The 19,993-nt window shown below is 69.1% G+C and overlaps 2 protein-coding genes across 11 annotated transcripts in view; one reads left to right on the forward strand and one right to left on the reverse strand.

Moving 5' to 3' along the window:
• SLC4A2 (solute carrier family 4 member 2) overlaps positions 1-19,993 on the reverse strand; it is an 82,371-nt gene that overhangs the window by 36,503 nt on the left and 25,875 nt on the right. For 4 of the 10 annotated variants that reach the window (XM_030546566.1, XM_030546558.1, XM_030546562.1 and 1 more), the window contains exon 2: positions 3,565-3,710. In XM_030546566.1, the coding sequence (XP_030402426.1) occupies positions 3,565-3,624 (60 nt within the window). In that variant the 5' untranslated portion in view covers positions 3,625-3,710. The other 6 variants (XM_030546559.1, XM_030546563.1, XM_030546565.1 and 3 more) reach the window with 6 other exon arrangements.
• LOC115642898 (vegetative cell wall protein gp1-like) lies at positions 8,412-16,057 on the forward strand. The gene is made up of 6 exons (XM_030546548.1): positions 8,412-8,689; positions 8,987-9,151; positions 9,755-9,880; positions 10,138-10,661; positions 12,442-12,614; positions 15,245-16,057. The coding sequence occupies exons 1-6, from the start codon at positions 8,412-8,414 to the stop codon at positions 16,055-16,057; spliced, it is 2,079 nt and encodes a 692-aa protein (XP_030402408.1).

A 19,993-nucleotide genomic window follows, 5' to 3' on the forward strand; every position in this document is an offset into this window, starting at 1 on the left:
CACCAACCTCCCCATCCCACCCCACTGCAACCCCCGACCTCCCCGCCCCACCCCACTGCGACCCCCAACATCCCTGCCCCATCCCACTGCGACCCCCGACCTCCCTGCCCAACCCCCACACGACACCAACCTCTGCACCATGACACCGACCTCCCCATCCCACCCCACTGCGACCCCCGACCTCCCTGCCCCACCCCACTGCGACCCCCGACCTCCCCGCCCCACCCCCCCGCATGACACCAACCTCTGCACCACGACACCGACCTCCCCATCCCACCCCACTGCGACCCCCGACATCCCTGCCCAACCCCCACACGACACCAATCTCTGCACCACGACACCGACCTCCCCATCCCACCCCACTGCGACCCCCGACATCCCTGACCAACCCCCGCACGACACCAACCTCTGCACCACGACACCGACCTCCCCATCCCACCCCACTGCGACCCCCGACCACCCCGCCCCACCCCCGCACGACACCAACCTCTGCACCATGACACCGACATCCCCATCCCACCCCACTGCGACCCCCGACCTCCCTGCCCCACCCCACTGTGACCCCCGACCTCCCCGCCCCACCCCACTGTGACCCCCGACATCCCTGCCCAACCCCCACACGACACCAACCTCTGCACCATGACACCGACATCCCCATCCCACCCCACTGCGACCCCCGACCTCCCTGCCCCACCCCACTGCGACCCCCGACCTCCCCGCCCCACCCCACTGTGACCCCCGACATCCCTGCCCAACCCCCGCACGACACCAACCTCTGCACGACACCGACCTCCCCAGCCCACCCCACTGCGACCCCCGACCACCCCGCCCCACCCCACTGCGACCCCGACCTCCCCATCCCACCCCCGCACGACAACACCAACCTCCCCATCCTACACCTCCCATGACCCCCGACCTCCCTGCTCCACCCCACTGAGACCCCCAACATCTGTGCCCAACCCCTGCCGTGTCCCCCAACCTCCCCATCTGGTCCTCACCATGTTCCCTGATGACCCCACCCCACTGCCTGCCCCACAGTCTCACTGCCCAGCCCAGCCCCCAGCCCCACTGCCTGCCCCACATCCTCACTGCCCTGCCCACCCCACTGCCTGCCCCACATCATCATTGCCCACTCCACTCCTCTACCACTCATCCTCACTGCCCACCCCACGCCACTGCCTACCCCACATTCTCACTGCCCAAACCAGCCCCCAGCTCCACTGCCTGCCCCACATCCTCACTGTCCAGCCCACCCCATTGCTCGGCTCCACCTCCTCACTGCCCAAATCCTCACTGTGCTGCCCACCCCACTGCCTGCCCCACATCCTCACTGTCCAGCCCACCCCACTGCTCGGCCCCACTTTCTCACTGTCCAGCCCACCCCACTGCCTGCCCCACATCCTCTCTGCTCTGCCCACCCCACTGCCTGCCCAACATCCTCACTGCGCTGCCCAGCCCCCAGCCCCACTGCCTGCCCACACCCTCACTGCCCCATATCCTCCCCTGCTGTCCCACCTCTCTTCATTGCCCCACATCCCAGCCCCTCCCTCATGCCTTCCCTGTCTCACTGCCCCATCCATTAGCCCAGCCGCCCAGGCCAAAGCAGCCCCCAGCCGGCATAGCCCTAGAGCCCCCAGTGCTGGGGGGCTGGACATGCCTTGTGCTGCTGCCTCTGGCTGGTCTCTGGGGAGGGTGGGCTCCAGGGCTGGGCACAGAGGTACAGGGAGACCCTGTGGGTACAGCCCTGCCCTGGGGCTCCCCGGCCAGCCCCCACAGCCCAGTGTGTGCCAGGAGCTGCAGGAGGCAGCCACTAGGCGCGGCAGCTCCTCTCCCGGCCCAGGCGTGTCCTACCTGGCACCCCAGCAGAAAGTCCATGGCAGCAGGAGCCGCCCAGAGGAGGCCGGAGGGGCAGGAGGGAGCGTGGCAGGCCCCAACCCGCATCACGTGCCAGTTGTTGCCTCGGCAATGGGGAGCTGGCCCAATGGCCCAGGCCAGGCGCCCAGTGGCTGGGCTCCCAATGTGAATCATTAACCTGCTACCTGCAGACGCGCCGAGGAGATAACCTGGCAACCAGCTTCCGTGCAGGACAGGCGCCCAGGGGCAGCAGGGCTCGGGCATGGTGAGCGACAGAGCCACGAGCCAGAGCGGGGCCCCATCAACACTGGGGGGGGCTTCAGGCCAATGCTGAACCAAGGTCCCCGCCACCCAGAGTGAAACACTGCGCGTAACCCCCCGGCACAGCCCTGCCCACATCCTCACCGAGACCCCAGCACAGTCCCCCAGTGCCAGGCCGGGGCAGCCCCTCAGCACACAGCCCTGTACCCCCTGCTGCCCCCGCCCAGGTGCTGCTGTGGAGAGTTGGTTGCAATGGAGAACTGAACCAGCAGCTTGGGGAGCCAAAGGGCTCTGCCTTCAAGGAGGCTCAAGAGATATGTGGGGCAGCTGCGAGGCCACACATCAGCCTGGGGGAAAGGCCAATGGCCACACAAACCCACCCCGCAGCACAGAGCTGGGCCCCACAGAATGGGGGGAAGGGAGCCCCACACACCCAGCCATGCAACACAGTGGGAGCTGTGACCAAGTGGGAATATTTGATAATATTTTTATGAAGGCTGTTTGTGCCTCAGTTTCCCCATAAGTTGCCTTGTTGCCCTGGGGCAGGAGGGGCCTGTCTGCTCTCAGGGCCGGCTGAGACACAGGCGCGGGTGTCCCCTGGCTGGGCCTGGTTCCCAGCTCAGTGACAATGAGACAACGGGAAATCCAATCGCCTGGACATGGACACCCGGCAACCCACGCCCCCAAGGCTGAACAAGGCTCCCCGGCGGGAGAACACAGGGATGGGGGTGGGGGGTTACATGGGGGTCGCGGGAAGCAGTCGGGGCTCTCACCTGGACTCTGACCAAGGAGGCCGCACAGACGGACGGACGGAGCCGGACCCGAGGGTTCCCCACAGCCGGGCTGGGCTCGGGGCTGGCCAGGACGGATCCTGCTTCACCCTTCACTGCCCCGGGCTGCCCGACGGGCCCCTAGGCCGGGCGCCAGCTAACGGGTGAACCCGGCTGTGCCCGCGCTGGGAGTGGCCCTGCTGGGGCTGGGCGAGGGGCCCTGATCCCTGCGAGCGGCCGAGTCTCCCTCAAGGGCTGTCTCGGGGGACTTGCTGCCCGGAGCTCACGGGGGGGGCGGGTTCGGGTCCAGAGGGCCAGTCTAGGGAGTGATGAGGCCGCGTGGCTCATCCTGGAGGCAGAGCAGGACCCCCAGGGGGCTGGGCCAGTGAAGGGGCCTCCCAGAGACCATCCCAAAGCTGGGGGTGCAGCCCTGAGCCTGTGGGTTCATGAGAGGAGCCCTCTCTGGGGCTGATCCTCACCCCTCCACAGGGCATGGGGTGACCCCAGGACTGAGCTTGCTGGGCCCAGTCCCCAGTAAAACACTGGACGGCAGCTGCTCACATGGGGAGCAGTGCCGAGCCTCTCAGCACCACTCCAGGAGCCCCCGACTCTTCACACGTACCCTACGGCTCGGCCACTGGCTCTGCCCTGTGGTCCGGGGGCAGCTCCAGCTACTTACATTCTCGAAGGCAGAGGAGACAACGTGGTGAATCCTGGAGGAAACCTGGCAGCGGCTCATGGTGCAGGCCGAGTGGCTGGTGCCCGGGCACGTTAACCCTTCTCTTTCTCACTCGGGCTCAGAATGAAATGTGGGGGCAGCATCACCTGGGCAGAGGAGAGAGCAGAAGGGGGGCCTGTGTCACCTACAGCCATGCCAACCTGGGCCTTGGCATGGCTTCCCCTCCCCCCGGTGTCACTCTCACCCCTGTGACTCCCCTCCCCTCCCCCAGCCCTGTGCCCTGGGGGGTGCACTTCCTTCCCCTCCCCCAGCCCTGTGTCCAGGGGGCGACGTCCCTCCCCTCTCCCTGTCCTGTGCCCGGGGGAGCATGACTCCCTGTCCCCATTGCTGAGCGAAGGTCCCCAGGGTGCCCCCGAGGGGCCATGCCTGATCCAGTGTCTCTCCCATCGCCCATGTCGTCCCCACTGCCCTGGGCCCCACTCCAGAGCAGACCACACTTTGGGTGCCAGCGGATGGGACCCAATGTGCTGTGGCTCCCCCACTGTCTTCCTCCCCACGGAGGGGCAGCCGTGCTGCGTGGAGCGAGGTCTCCAGCCCCACGGCTGCGCTCCCAGGCAGGGGAGAGGGGGGCGCTGGCCAGGCCAGGCAGCAGGAGGACAGAGGCAGCGAGCAAAGGAAAACAGAGGGGCCGGCTGCACAGAGGGCGGAGGCTCCAGCCAGGTTTGTCTTGGCCCCGAGGCCCCGAAGGACAGAGCAGGCGCTAAGAGAAAAGCAGCAGGGCAGCGAGTGGGAGCGGGGTCCCCAGCCAGCGCAGGCCGGTGCAGCCATGGGGGCAGGCTGGGGCACAGGCCCATTTGCGCTGAGACAGAGCAACCCTTGCGCCCGCCCCACCCCACAGACCCCTCCTGAGCCCCGCCCCACGGCCCGCAGCCTGCCAGCTTTGGCAGAGGGAGGAAAGGGGGATAGGGAGCAGGGGGGCAGGGACCTGGGGAGCAGGAGGGCAGGAAGCGGGAGGCAGGGAGCAGGGGGGCAGGGACCTGGGGAGCAGGAGGGGCAGGGAACAGGGGGCCAGGGGCCTGGAGAGCAGGAGGGGGAGGGAGCAGGGGGGCAGGGACCTGGGGAGCAGGAGGGGGAGGGAATTGGGGAGCAGGAGGTTGGGGGGCAGGGAACTGGGGAGCAGGAGAGGCAGGGAGCAGGGAACTGGGGAGCAGGGGGGCAGGGACCTGGGGAGCAGGAGGGGCAGGGAGCAGGGGGGCAGGGACCTGGAGAGCAGGAAGGGCAGGGAATTGGGGAGCAGGAGGTTGGGGGGCAGGAGGGGCAGGGAAATGGGGAGCAGGAGGTTGGGGGGCAAGGAACTGGGGAGCAGGAGGGGCAGGGAGCAGGGAACTGGGGAGCAGGGGGGCAGGGAGTGGAGGGGCAGGGAACTGGGGAGGGGGAGAGGGAGGGAGCAGGGGGGGCCGGAGCTCCTCTTCCTGCTGCCAGGATGCGATGCACTTGGGGCATCTCCAGGCTCCACGTGAAGCAGAGGCCGAGGGGGGCCCAAGCCCCAGGGGTTTCTGCCCCCAGGCTGGTGCTCTGAGGAGGCCTCAGGCCCCGGCTCACAGCTCTGCCTGCAGGGATGCCCAGTCCCAGGGTCCCAGCTGCGAGCTGAGGGGCCACTGGCAACATGACAGCTTCACTAAGGGGAAAATAACAGGCCAGAGTGAGCTGCCCCCCGCCCAGGGCCTGGCACACACCCCCCCCAGCCTGGGGCCTGGCACAGCGCCCCCCCCGCCTGGAGAGCCTGGCACACACACACACCTGGGACCGGGGCCTGGCACAGCCCCTCAGCAAGCCCCAGGCCAGTTATTTCCGGGGTGCTGAGGCACCTGGAGCAGCAGGACAGAAGATGGCCCAGGGCAGGGTGCTGCTGACCCCATTCCCTTCACCAGGCTGCCCCCAGGCCTGCCAGCTGAGAGTGATGGCAGGGCTGGGCTCCGACGGCCCCTTCCCCTCCCCAGCCCCTGCAAGCTGCACCAACAGCCAGAAGGGCCCATCCCACCACAACCCCTCCCAGGCCAGCCTCCTGCTCCCCCTAGGCAGCCCAGGCCTGGGGCCTCAGCCCCCCACCCTGCCCTTGAGCCATGGGGAAGCCACGTCCAGCAGCCTCTAGGCCAGTCTCCAGCCCCTCCGGGGACTTGCCTCTGCAGAGCCAGACGCCCGAGTCGCCCAGCACCAGGCGCTAGACAGGGATCCCACAGCCTCCCGAGCTGGGGCAGGGCCATGGCAGCCGGGCATGGGCAGGGGGACTGCGGGGAAGGGGGCGCACTGGGCTCAGGCAGCCCAGGTTCGGGGGGATCCGGTCTGGGCAGTGGAGCTGGGACCCGAGGAGGGGAGGAGGGGCAGGGAGCTTTCCCACAGCAAAGAACCCCCCAGCCAGCCCCAGCTGCTTCTCCAGGCTGGGTCCCATTCCCCTTCAACCACCCGCCCCACCCGCCATGGGGGCAAGGCTGGGGCTGAAGGGAGAGACCCAGCGGCCACAGCAGGATCTGCACGCGCTGATAGCACCAAGCAGACCTGGGGTACGAGCCCAGCCAGGGGCTTCCCCTCCTTCCTCTAGGCATAGAGAGCAGCAGCTGCAGGTCCTGACCTGCGACGCCCCCGCAATGCCCCCACTGTGTGCTATGGGCCCCTGCAACGCCCCCGCCATGAGCTACGGGCCCCTGCGAGGGCCCCGCCGGGTGCTATGGGCACCTGTGACAGCCCCATCATGCTACGGGCCCCTGCAACGCCCCCGCCATGAGCTATGCGCCCCTGCAACACCTCCATCGTGCTACGGGCCCCTGCGAGGGCCCCGCCGGGTGCTATGGGCCCCTGTGACAGCCCCATCATGCTACAGGTCCCTGCGATGGCCCCGCGGGGTGTAATGGGCCCCTGTGACAGCCCAATCATGCTACGGGCCCCTGCGACGCCCCCGCCATGAGCTACGGGCCCCTGCAACACCTCCATCGTGCTACAGGTCCCTGCGATGGCCCTGCGGGGTGTAATGGGCCCCTGTGACAGCCCCATCATGCTACAGGTCCCTGCAATGCCCCCGCCATGAGCTACGGGCCCCTGCGAGGGCCCCGCCAGGTGCTATGGACCCCTGTGACAGCCCCATCGTGCTACGGGCCCCTGCAACGCCCCCGCCATGAGCTACGGGCCCCTGCGACGGCCTTGCCACGAGCTACGGGCCCCTGCGACGCCTCATTGTGCTACGGGCCTCTGCGACACCCCTGCCGTGAGATACGGGCCCTGTGACAGCCCATCATGCTACGGGCCCCTGCGACGGCCCCGTTGTGAGCTACAGGCCTCTGCGATGGCCCTGTCATGTGCTACAGACCCCTGTGACAGCCCCATCAGGCTAGGGGCCCCTGCAACGGCCCCGACATGAGCTACGGGCCCCTGCGACGCCCTCGCCATGAGCTGCAGGTCCCTGCGACACCCCTGCCGTGAGATACAGGCCCTGTGACACCCCATCGTGCTATGGGCCCCTGCGACGGCCCCGTTGTGAGCTACGGGCCCCTGTGATGGCCCTGCCATGAGCTACGGGCCCCTGCGACGGCCCCACCGTGAGCTACGGGCCCCTGTGAATCCATCATGCTACGGGCCCCTGCAACATCCCCGCTCTGAGGTACAGGCCCCTGCGACGGCCCCTCCGTGTGCTACGGGCCCCCGCAACGCCCCCATCGTGCTACGGGCCCCTGTGACAGCCCCTCCATGTGCTACGGGCACTTGCGACGGCCCCACCGTGAGCTATGGGCCCTGCCCTCCATGTCTCCAGATGCCAACCCAGCCTCTGCTAGTCTTCAGTGCCCGTATCCAGCCTCCAGCAGTACCCAGCTCCGCTGATCCCCACACCCAGCCTCCACCAGAACCCAGCCCCACCTGTGTCCAGCCTCCACCAGAACCCAGCCCCACCGATCCCCACACACAGTCTCCACCGGAACTCAGCCCCACCCATGTCCAGCCTCCACCAGTAACCAGCTCTGCCGATCCCTGCGCCCAGTCTCCACTGGTACCCAGCTGTGCCGATCCCCGAGTCCAGCCTCCACCGGTACCCAGCTGTGCCAATCCCCGCACCCAGCTTCCACCAGTACCCAGCCCCTCCCACACCCAACCTCCACCAGTACACAGCCCCGCCCACGCCCAGCCTCCACCGGTACCCAGCTCTGCCGATCCCCGTGCCCAGCCGCCACTGGTACCCAGCTGTGCCGATCCCCGTGCCCAGCCTCCACCGGTACCCAGCCCCGCCCACATCCAGCCTCCACCAGAACCCAGCTCCGCCAATCCCTGCGCCCAGCCTCCACTGGTACCCAGCTGTGCCGATCCCTGAGTCCAGCCTCCACCAGAACCCAGCTGTGCCGATCCTCGAGTCCAGCCTCCACCAGAAACCAGCTGTGCTGATCCCCGAGTCCAGCCTCCACCAGTACCCAGCTGTGCCGATCCCCGCGCCCAGCCTCCACCGGTACCCAGCTGTGCCGATCCCCGAGTCCAGCCTCCACCAGAACCCAGCTGTGCTGATCCCCGAGTCCAGCCTCCACCAGTACCCAGCTGTGCCGATCCCCGCGCCCAGCCTCCACCGGTACCCAGCTGTGCCGATCCCCGAGTCCAGCCTCCACCAGAACCCAGCTGTGCTGATCCCCGAGTCCAGGCTCCACCAGTACCCAGCTGTGCCGATCCCCGCGCCCAGCCTCCACTGATACCCAGCTGTGCCGATCCCCGAGTCCAGCCTCCACCGGTACCCAGCTCTGCCGATCCCCACGCCCAGCCTCCACCAGTACCCAGCCCCACCCACACCCAGCCTCCACCAGTACCCAGCCCCGCCCATGCCCAGCCTCCACCAGAACCCAGCTGTGCCAATCCCCACGCCCAGCCTCCACCAGTACCCAGCTCGGCCAATCCCCGCGCCCAGCCTCCACCGATACCCAGCCCCACCCACACCCAGCCTCCACCAGTACCCAGCCCCGCCCATGCCCAGCCTCCACTGGTACCCAGCTGTGCCAATCCCCGAGTCCAGCCTCCACCAGTACCCAGCTCTGCCGATCCCCAAGTCCAGCCTCCCCCAGAACCCAGCTCCGCCAATCCCTGCGCCCAGCCTCCACTGGTACCCAGCTGTGCCGATCCCCTAGTCCAGCCTCCACCGGTACCCAGCTGTGCCAATCCCCGAGTCCAGCCTCCACCAGAGCCCAGTTGCGCCAATCCCCACGCCCAGCCTCCACAAGTACCCAACTCGGCCAATCCCTGTGCCCAGCCTCCACCGGTACTCAGCTCTGCCGATCCCCGCGCCCAACCTCCACCAGTACCCAGCCCCACCCACACCCAGCCTCCACCAGAACCCAGCTCTGCCAATCCCTGCACCCAGCCTCCACTGGTACCCAGCTGCGCCAATCCCTGCGCCCAGCCTCCACTGGTACCCAGCTGTGCCGATCCCCGAGTCCAGCCTCCACCAGAACCCAGCTGTGCCGATCCCCGAGTCCAGCCTCCACCAGTACCCAGCTGTGCCGATCCCCGTGCCCAGCATCCCCCAGTACCCAGCTCGGCCAATCCCTGAGCCCAGCCTCCACTGGTACCCAGCTCTGCCGATCCCCGCGCCCAGCCTCCACCAGTACTCAGCCCCACCCACACCCAGCCTCCACCAGAACCCAGCTCTGCCAATCCCTGCACCCAGCCTCCACTAGTACCCAGCTGTGCCAATCCCCGAGTCCAGCCTCCACCAGAACCCAGCTGTGCCGATCCTCGAGTCCAGCCTCCACCAGAACCCAGCTGTGCTGATCCCCGAGTCCAGCCTCCACCAGTACCCAGCTGTGCCGATCCCCGCGCCCAGCCTCCACCGGTACCCAGCCCCACCCACACCCAGCCTCCACCAGAACCCAGCTCTGCCAATCCCTGCACCCAGCCTCCACTGGTACCCAGCTGCGCCAATCCCTGCGCCCAGCCTCCACCAGAACCCAGCTGTGCCGATCCCCGAGTCCAGCCTCCACCAGTACCCAGCTGTGCCGATCCCCGTGCCCAGCATCCCCCAGTACCCAGCTCGGCCAATCCCTGAGCCCAGCCTCCACTGGTACCCAGCTGTGCCGATCCCCGTGCCCAGCATCCCCCAGTACCCAGCTCTGCCAATCCCTGCACCCAGCCTCCACTAGTACCCAGCTGTGCCAATCCCCGAGTCCAGCCTCCACCAGAACCCAGCTGTGCCGATCCTCGAGTCCAGCCTCCACCAGAACCCAGCTGTGCTGATCCCCGAGTCCAGCCTCCACCAGTACCCAGCTGTGCCGATCCCCGCGCCCAGCCTCCACCGGTACCCAGCCCCACCCACACCCAGCCTCCACCAGTACCCAGCCCCGCCCATGCCCAGCCTCCACTGGTACCCAGCTCTGCCGATCCCTGCGCCCAGCCTCCACCAGTAACCAGCTCTGCCGATCCCTGCGCCCAGCCTCCACCAGTACCCAGCCCCACCCACACCAAGCCTCCACCATTACCCAGCCACGCCCACGCCCAGCCTCCACCGGTACCCAGCTCTGCCGATCCCCGTGCCCAGCCTCCACTGTTACCCAGATGTGCCGATCCCCGTGCCCAGCCTCCACCGGTACCCAGCCCCGCCCACATCCAGCCTCCACCAGAACCCAGCTCCGCCAATCCCTGCGCCCAGCCTCCACCGGTACCCAACTCCGCCGAGCTCCATGCCCAGTCTCCACCAGTACCCAGCCCTGCCCGCACCCAGCCTCCACCAGAACCCAGCTGTGCTGATCCCCAAGTCCAGCCTCCACCAGAACCCAGCTCCGCCAATCCCTGCGCCCAGCCTCCACTGATACCCAGCTGTGCCGATCCCCAGTCCAGCCTCCACCGGTACCCAGCTCCGCCAATCCCTGCGCCCAGCCTCCACTGGTACCCAGCTGTGCCGATCCCCGAGTCCAGCCTCCACCAGTACCCAGTTGTGCCAATCCCTGCGCCCAGCCTCCACTGGTACCTAGCTGTGCCGATCCCCGCACCCAGCCTCCACCAGTACCCAGCTCAGCCAATCCTGCGCCCAGCCTCCACCAGTACCCAGCTCTGCCGATCCCCACACCCAGCCTCCACCAGTACCCAGCCCCACCCACACCCAGCCTCCACCAGTACCCAGCCCCGTCCATGCCCAGCCTCCACCAGTACCCAGCTCTGCCGATCCCCGTGCCCAGCCTACACTGGTACCCAGCTGTGCCGATCCCCGCGCCCAACCTCCACCAGTACCCAGCCCCACCCACACCCAGCCTCCACCAGTACCCAGCCCCGCCCACGCCCAGCCTCCACCGGTACCCAGCTGTGCCAATCCCCGCACCCAGCCTCCACCAGTACCCAGCCCCGCCGATGCCCAGCCTCCACTGGTACCAGGCTCTGCCAATCCCTGTGCCCAACCTCCACCAGTACCCAGCCCCACCCGCGCCCAGCCTCTATTGGTACCCAGCTCTGCCGATCCCTTCGCCCAGTCTCCACCAGTACCCAGTTCTGCCGATCCCCGCGCCCAGCTGCCACTGACCCTGCGACCAGACAGTCCCATCTGCAGGATGTAACATCCTCTCCAGGATTTATTGTCCCATGAGGTGCAGACACATGACTGGCAGGAGCTGAGAAGGAAGGTGACGACTGATGACTGGCCCTCACATGGGTTACTCACCCAGCCCTCATCATGGGAGCTCCTCCCTGGGCCTGACTGACTGCCAAGGACCTTCCCCTCCCCTGCCCCAGCCGGCTTCAGCCCTTGCCCTGCACAGGGTGCAGGGGAGCGGATGGTCAGGGCTCGTGCTGGGCCCTTTCCTGGGCACACCGCAGCAGCAGCAGCCCCAGGGCTGCTGGGTGTCTCCAGCGGTGCTGCCCAGGGGGCTGAATGAGGCTAGGGCTGGGCTGAGCACACCCAGGGTGCTCCCCAAGCCAGACTCAGCGAAAGTCCCCATCATTTCCCTGAAGGCCCATGATGCCTGCCCAGGCCCAGCCTCTGCCCTCATGCCAGCCCATGGGCGTCTTTGGAGCAGGCTGGGGTGCATCCTGGGGAGCCCAGCACGCAGCAGGGCAGAGGGCACTGTGTGGCCAGGCTCCCAGACCTGCTGCCAGTCTCTGGGTACTTAGGAATGCACTTGCCCTTTCCACGCACCTGCTGAGCTGGGGTGCCAAGGGCAGCTCCCCCAAAGGACGGACAGGCACCTTCACCTGTGACGTGGACACCACAAGAAGCAGCTGCCCAGACGCACCCAGATGCCTGGAACCAGCTCAGCCCAGACCCTTCCCTGGACGGCTCTGCCCTCCCTTGCCTCACTGCATCACCCCTGCCAGCTGCAGCCTCCGCCACTGCCCAGCTGCCCCCAGCGCCCCTTCCCGCAGACCAGTGGGTTGAGCCCCCAGGCCCACCTCACAGTCAGCCACTTTCTGACAGAGCCTCTGGGAACGGCCCACCCCAAATGTGGGGCACGTAGCCCTTGGGCTGGGTTCCCTCACCCCCTATTGCTGTCCAGAGCCCTCTGGGGGGAGCTGGGCCAGGCAGCAAGTTGGGGTCCCTCGTTCAAACCCAAGCTCTTGCCTGCTATACCATCCCAGCCCCCTCACCCCCCCCCCCAGGGAAGGAGCTGACTCTGTGACACATGCCCCATCTGAGGAGTCCCTACGGCTGCGGGATGGGGAGGGCTGTCAGGCCCCAGGGCTGGGGGCTAGGGTGAGCTGTCAGGCCCCACAGCTGTGGGCTGGGGTGGGCTGTCAGGCCCCACGGCTGCAGGCTGGGGGTCAGGCCCCATGACTGGGGCTGTCCGAGGTGCCAGGGGAAGGAGAGCCAGGATCCTTGGGAAGAAGTGGCTGGACACCTAAGTCGCTATTTCCAGGGCCGGGGTTTTCCAGGGCTGGCCGGGCGAGGCGGGGACACGGGGCTCCCCAAGGAGACGCTGGCCAGGCAGCTGTCCCTGCCCCACACGTCTCCACGCAGCAGCGCAGGCTGGAGAAGCAGCGTGGGGGAGATTGCAGCTGGTACCAGCAGGGCTCTGAGCCCCTGGCAGTGCCACCAGGCACAGAAGGTGAGAGTCAGAGCCCTCCGCCCAGCCAGTGCCCCCCAGTGCCCTGCGCCCCCCAGCGCCCTGTGCCCCCCAGCACCCTGCCCGGGATGGGTTGCGACTGGAGTAGCCGGGAGCCTGAAAGCGGAGCGCAGGTATTTCCCAGTGCCGCAGGCCGTTGGAGGTGGAGGGAGCTCTCTCCTGACCCACAGCCGGGCTCAGGGTGGTTACCCCGTGGGCAGGGCTGGCTGAGCTGAGCTCCTCTCCTCCCCAGGGATCAGTGAGCCTGGCAGTACCACACCAGCCTCCTGCCAGCACGAGCAGGTGCCAAGGTTTCTGCAGCGCTCGTCCAGATGAGATTACCCGGGGGGGGGCAGGGAAGCTGTTGACCCCGAGTCCCCGCCCCTCAGCCCCCCTCCCCGGGACAGGCCCCCAGCCAGAGCCTCCCACAGAGCCAAGGAAATGGGGAGGGAGGAGAGAGGGGCAGTGCCAGCACCCCACATGCCAGAACAAATGCCTGTCTCACCCCTGCCCCCTTGAGTCCTGCCGGGGGTCGGGGGCAGGGAGAGGGAGCCAGGTTGTGCAGCACAGGGCTGGCAGGCAGGGCGACAGCAGAGCTCCGAGCCCTGACATCGGCGAGTGCACCCACAGGGTCCGTCGGTCCCGTCCCCCGGCCAGCGCCTGCCCCGTCCCCACAGCCAGCGCCTGCCCCGTCCTCACAGCCAGCGCCAGCCCCATCCCCCAAAACCATCGCCTGCCCCAGACCCCACAGCCAGCGCCTGCCCCGTCCCCACAGCCAGCGCCTGCCCCGTCCCCACAGCCAGCGCCTGCCCCAGACCCCACAGCCAGCGCCTGCCCCAGACCCCACAGCCAGCGCCTGCCCCGTCCCCCGGCCAGCGCCTGCCCCGTCCCCCAAAACCAGCACCTGCCCCAGACCCCACAGCCAGCGCCAGTCCCAGACCCCACAGCCAGCACCTGCCCCAGACCCCACAGCCAGCGCCTGCCCCGTCCTCCAAAACCAGCGCCAGCCCCAGACCCCACAGCCAGCGCCAGCCCCAGACCCCACAGCCAGCGCCTGCCCCAGACCCCACAGCCAGCGCCTGCCCCGTCCCCACAGCCAGCGCCAGCCTGACCCCACAGCCAGCGCCTGCCCCGTCCCCACAGCCAGCGCCTGCCCCAGACCCCACAGCCAGCGCCTGCCCCGTCCCCACAGCCAGCGCCTGCCCCGTCCCCACAGCCAGCGCCAGCCCCAGACCCCACAGCCAGCGCCTGCCCCAGACCCCACAGCCAGCGCCTGCCCCGTCCCCACAGCCAGCGCCAGCCTGACCCCACAGCCAGCGCCTGCCCCGTCCCCACAGCCAGCGCCTGCCCCAGACCCCACAGCCAGCGCCTGCCCCGTCCCCACAGCCAGCGCCTGCCCCGTCCCCACAGCCAGCGCCAGCCCCAGACCCCACAGCCAGCGCCAGCCCCAGACCCCACAGCCAGCGCCTGCCCCGTCCCCCACAGCCAGCGCCTGCCCCGTCCCCACAGCCAGCGCCTGCCCCAGCCCCCACAGCCAGCGCCTGCCCCGTCCCCACAGCCAGCGCCTGCCCCGTCCCCCACAGCCAGCGCCTGCCCCAGACCCCACAGCCAGCGCCTGCCCCGTCCCCCAAAACCAGCACCTGCCCCGTCCCCACAGCCAGCGCCAGCCCCAGACCCCACAGCCAGCGCCTGCCCCGTTCCCACAGCCAGCGCCTGCCCCAGCCCCCACAGCCAGCGCCTGCCCCAGACCCCACAGCCCCAGCCCCCACAGCCAGCGCCTCCCCCGTCCCCCACAGCCAGCGCCTGCCCCGTCCCCACAGCCAGTGCCTCCCCCGTCCCCCACAGCCAGCGCCTGCCCCAGACCCCACAGCCAGCGCCTGCCCCAGACCCCACAGCCAGCGCCTGCCCCGTCCGCCACAGCCAGCGCCTGCCCCAGACCCCACAGCCAGCGCCTGCCCCGTCCCCACAGCCAGCGCCTGCCCCAGACGCCACAGCCAGCGCCAGCCCCAGACCCCACAGCCAGCGCCTGCCCTGTCCCCAAAGCCAGCGCCTGCCCCAGACCCCACAGCCAGCACCTGCCCCGTCCCCCACAGCCAGCGCCAGCCCCAGACCCCACAGCCACAGCCCCCACAGCCAGCGCCTGCCCCGTCCCCACAGCCTGCGCCTGTCCACCCCCTCAGCCAGCGCCTGCCCCAGCCCCAGCCCGCATAGCCAGAGCCTGCCCGGTCCCCCAAAACCAGTGCCTGCCCTGTCCCCCAAAACCAGCACCTGTCCCGCCAGCGCCTGCCCCATCCCCCTAGCCAGTGCCTACCCAGCCCCCCCAGCCAGCACCTGCCCCATCCCCCAAAACCATCACCTGCCCCACCCCCACAGCCAGCGCCTGCCCCACCCCGCCAGCGCCTGCCTTGTTCCCCCAGCCAGCGCCTGCCCCGTCCCCCAAAACCATCACCTGCCCCACCCCCACAGCCCGCGCCTGCCCCGCCCCGCCAGCGCCTGCCCTGTCCCCACAGCCAGCGCCTGCCCCATCCCCCAAAACCATCGCCTGCCCCACCCCCACAGCCAGCGCCTGCCCCGTCCCCACAGCCAGCGCCTGCCCCGTCCCCCACAGCCAGCGCCTGCCCCGTCCCCCACAGCACCCTGGCCGGGATGGGGCTGGAGTTGCCGGGAGCCCCCCCAGCCAGCACCTGCCCCAGCCCCCACAGCACCCCGGCCGGGATGGGGCTGCAGTCACCGGGAGCCCCCCCAGCCAGCACCTGCCCCAGCCCCCACAGCACCCCGGCCAGGACGGGGCTGCAGTTGCCGGGAGCCCCCCCAGCCAGCACCTGCCCCAGCCCCCACAGCACCCCGGCCGGGACGGGGCTGCAGTCGCCGGGAGCCCCCCCAGCCAGCGCCTGCCCCAGCCCCCACAGTGCCCGGCTAGGACGGGGCTGCAGTCGCCAGGAGCCCCCCCAGCCAACGCCTGCCCCAGCCCCCACAGCACCCCGGCCGGGACGGGGCTGCAGTTGCCGGGAGCCCCCCCAGCCAGCGCCTGCCCCAGCCCCCACAGCACCCCGGCCGGGACGGGGCTGCAGTTGCCAGGAGCCCCCCCAGCCAGCGCCTGCCCCAGCCCCCACAGCACCCCGGCCGGGACGGGGCTGCAGTTGCCAGGAGCCCCCCTCAGCCAGCGCCTGCCCCAGCCCCCACAGTACCCGGCTAGGACGGGGCTGCAGTCGCCAGGAGCCCCCCTCAGCCAGCGCCTGCCCTGCGACGCAGAAGGCAGAGACCAGCAGCCCTCTGAGATGGAGCCGTATCTCCCCTGCAGCCCTCGCCAGCACATCCCCCATCCTGGCCCTCAGTCCCGCTGGGGCAGCCGTGCCGGCCACACTCCTTCGCTGGCCTCAGGTAGCACCCCCTGCTGGGGCCCACATGTGCAGGGGGCAGCACAGATCCTGGGGGGATCCCGCTGAGGCCGCGTCAGGACCCCCGTGTGGGCCCGCAGCCCAGCCTCCCTCCTGACGCGCCTGGCTCTTCACAGACCGCCCCCACAGGCGGGAGAACCGGCTCCGGACATACCTTCCGAGCTGCTCTGCCAGTGCCCAGCTCAGCTCTGCTTACGGGAGATTCACGGAGCCAGAACTTCCACATTCCTGCGGAGCCAGGGCAGATTAGACTGACCTGCCTCGGCTTTCCCACCGCAGCTGCCCCCGCCCGTGGGGCTGCCCAAAGGAGACACCCCAGCTCCCTCGGGTCAACAGGACTGGATGTTCCCCAAGACACAAACCCACCTGCCCCAGCACGGTGCCGCGCAGTCAGGAGGCTACTCGGAGAGTCCAGCTTCCAGCAGGTCTGCCAGGCAGGGAGCCGGGAGCTCAGGGCAGTGTGCGGCCCGTGGTTCTCCCCAGGGGTCACCCGGCTCCGTGCGGAGCAGCCTGCAGAGCCAGGTGCCGGGGCCCACTTGGCGTGGGCTCAGAACCCCCACCAGTGCTCAGCTCCGCCAGGCCAGTCATTCGCAGTAGGGGCCAGACGTCAAACCATCCCACTGCAGTCACTGGCCCCCGTGCCTGCCCTCCAGCTCTGACTCTGCAGCCAGGGAGCTGAGGGCTTTGCACCCATCGCTGCCCAGCCTGAGGGCTCTCCCCAGACAGCATCTGAGACAGCCACCTCTGGGGGCAGCAGGGGCAACCCTGCCCCTCCCTTTCTGAGCCTCTGGTGCCCCCAGTCCCAGTCCTGCTCACAGATCCTCACTGCTCCCCCAAAAGGGGGATCGCCCCACACCCCCCAGCAGCTGAGACACCCGTTGGCTTCCCCCTCACCCATACTCTGGGCCCCTCACCAGGGTGGAAGTCGGGGGGGGGGGGCAGCAGACCCCAGGCAGGATTCAGCTCACATCTCCCCTAGGTGCCGTGCGGAGCGAGGAACCTGGCTGGGCTCCCACTCGTGGCCGGGCAGCCCAGCTCAAGGCCCTGGGCTGGAGCCTGGCCCCTGGCCAGGGATGTGGGGCTGCAGCACAGGGCAGCAACTTAGCTGAAGGCCTAGCCTTGCGTGCCAGTTCTCCCTTCCTCTGCCCCTCCAGCCACACGACAGGCACCTCCTTGCCCGGCCTCCAGCCAGCCTCACTGCATGTGGGCACCACAGCCTCCCCTGCCAGACCCACCTGCAGTCCTGCATCACGGTCTGCTACACACGATCTCAGCCCAGCCCCTGCAGCTCCTCTGGGCCCGGCCCAGCCCCACTCCACAGACGCCCCTGGGTGTCTCAGCAGCTAGCAGAAAAGGGAAGATGCTCGGCAAGGCCCAGCCGGGGGCAGCACACTCCCTCGCCTTCGAGGGGACACCCCATGTACCCCGTGCACTCTGGGCACGCGACCAGACCCCAAGCCACATTCTCCAGCCTCAGCAACAGCCTCTCCGGGGCTGCAGGGGAGAACCTGCCCTGGGAGCACCAGGGAGAGGCCAGGGGAAGCCGGCCAGGGCTCAGTGGCACACACGGGGCGTCCTCAGCCCACTCCCTGCCACGGGGCTGGGACGCACTGGCGGGTTGGCCACTCCTGGGCGATGGAAGGTAAAATCCAGAGGCGCCCACAGCTCCTGCCCCAGGGGCTGGGGAGAGTCTGCACCCCTCTGGCCACTGTCAGAGATGGGTCTGGACCCAGAGCTGACCCCCTTGGCCACCCCTACTCGGCTCCTCCACCAGTCCCCTCAACTGTGCCAGCTGTATGGGGGGTCGCTGCCCCCTGCTGCTCTCGCTGGCCAGTGCCCGACTGGCCACATTCCTGCTGCTCCCGGCCTTAAGCAGCTTTCTTTAATGCAGCCAGCCCGAAACACGCCGGGGATTGGACAGTGCGGCTGAGCCCAGCCCCGAGCCCCCTTCTCACAGCCAGGAGCCACCCCTGCCCCAGCACCCCCAGGCACGGGGTCAGACCCAACTCCCTCACCCCAGCACCCCCACGCATGGGGTCAGACCCAACTCCCCTATCCCCACCCCAGCACCCCCAGGCACAAGGTCAGGTCCAACTCCCGCTCCCCCACCCCAGCAATCCCAGGCACGGAGTCAGACCCAATTCCCCCTCCCCAGCACCCCCAGGCACGGGGTCAGACCCAACTCCCCTGCCTCAGCACCCCCAGGCAGGGGGTCAGACCCAACTCCCCCTCCCCAGCACCCCCAGGCACAGGGTCAGACCCAATTCCCCCTCCCCACCCCAGCACCCCCAGGCACGGGGTCAGACCCAACTCCCTCACCCAAGCACCCCCAGGCACGGGGTCAGACCCAACTCCCCTATCCCCACCCCAGCACCCCCAGGCACAGGGTCAGGTCCAACTCCCGCTCCCTCACCCCAGCAATCCCAGGCACGGAGTCAGACCCAATTCCCCCTCTCCAGCACCCCCAGGCACGGGGTCAAACCCAACTCACCCTCCCCTGCCCCAGCACCCCCAGGCACGGGGTCAGACCCAACTCCCCTGCCTCAGCACCCCCAGGCACAGGGTCAGACCCAATTCCCCCTCCCCCACCCCAGCATCCCCAGGCATGGGGTCAAACCCAACTCACCCTCCCCTGCCCCAGCACCCCCAGGCTCAGGGTCAGACCCAACTCCCCTGCCCCAGCACCCCTGGCAGGAGATCAGACCCAAATCTCCCGCCCCAGCACCCCCAGGCACGGGGTCAGGCCCAACTCCCCCTCCCCTGCCCCAGCACCCCCAGGCATGGGGTCCGGCCCAACTCCCCCTCCCCTGCCCCAGCACCCTCAGGCAGAGGGTCCGGCCCAACTCCTCCATCCCAGCACCAGCACCCCCAGGCACGTGGTCAGACCCAACTCCTCCTCCCCCACCCACGGACACCCGCCCCAGCACCCCATTGCTCCCAGATCCCAGGGGCCGTCCTGCCCTGCAGCCTGACCTCCGGCAGGAATTCATGCCCAGCTCAGCCCGCCTGTTAGCAGGTCAGTGGCAAGCAGGCAGCAAGGTGCCCCGTCAAATGCAGCAGTGGGGGCTGCCTGGAGTAGTGGGGGGCAGGCAGATGGCAGCGCCCGGGGCAGGGTGCAGAGGGGGTGGTGGCCAGCCCAGGGCTCTGCAGAGAGCAGTGGCTAACTCCACGCACCGTGCCGGAAGGGGTGCCAGGCAGCCAGCGGCACTGGGGAGGGGAGGCGCCCCCTGCCCGGGTGAGTCACCTGCTGCGCAAGGCTGGCAGGCGACAGGCCCTGCTGGAAACTGCTCAGCGCTTCGCCCTCTGCCCGGAAAATGCGCGACCGGAACCAGTGGCTGAGTCAGGCCGTTTCCCCTCAGCTACGCTGCATGAGGAGCTGGGGTGGGTTCCCTCCCCCACCCAGGCAGCCCCAGCCCTGCTCAGGGGGAACAGGGCTCTGAGGGGCTGAGCCCCGTAAGCCCAGACCGTTAGCAGCTTCCTGAAGCGTCTCTGCACCTGCAGCTTTCCAGGAACAAGCCTGAGGCGCCGGCACTCAGCCTCAGCGGGCGGGACCAGCTCCCACACCAGGCCCCGTGTCAGCCAGGCCTGCGCCTGGGGCAGCCCCTCCGCTGGGCTCTGGGGACACCGACCCTTAACCAGCCACCAGCCCCCTCTCCTCATGCTCTGTGGGGGCCTTTGATCTGCTTGGGGCAGGGCTGTTGGTGGCTATGTGGGGGCGACCCAGCCAGCTGGGGTTCCCGGTCTCCGGCTCTGCCATTCTCACGGGCAGCGCTGATTCTGTTTGTTACTAACTCTGGTTTCCACCCAGGCTGCTGAGTCAATGTCTCCACCCTCCCCTGGCACCGCAGGCACAGCAAGGCCCAGCCCATAGGGAAACGCAGGGACACACAGCCGTCATGCCTGCAACCCACCTTCCTCCCGGGGCTGGAGCAGCCTTTCCTGAGCCCCGACGAGCCGGGGTGGGGGGCAGGCCCCGCAGGCCAG

This window comes from Gopherus evgoodei, unplaced genomic scaffold, assembly GCF_007399415.2.
Source record: "Gopherus evgoodei ecotype Sinaloan lineage unplaced genomic scaffold, rGopEvg1_v1.p scaffold_47_arrow_ctg1, whole genome shotgun sequence".
NCBI lineage: Eukaryota > Metazoa > Chordata > Testudines > Testudinidae > Gopherus > Gopherus evgoodei.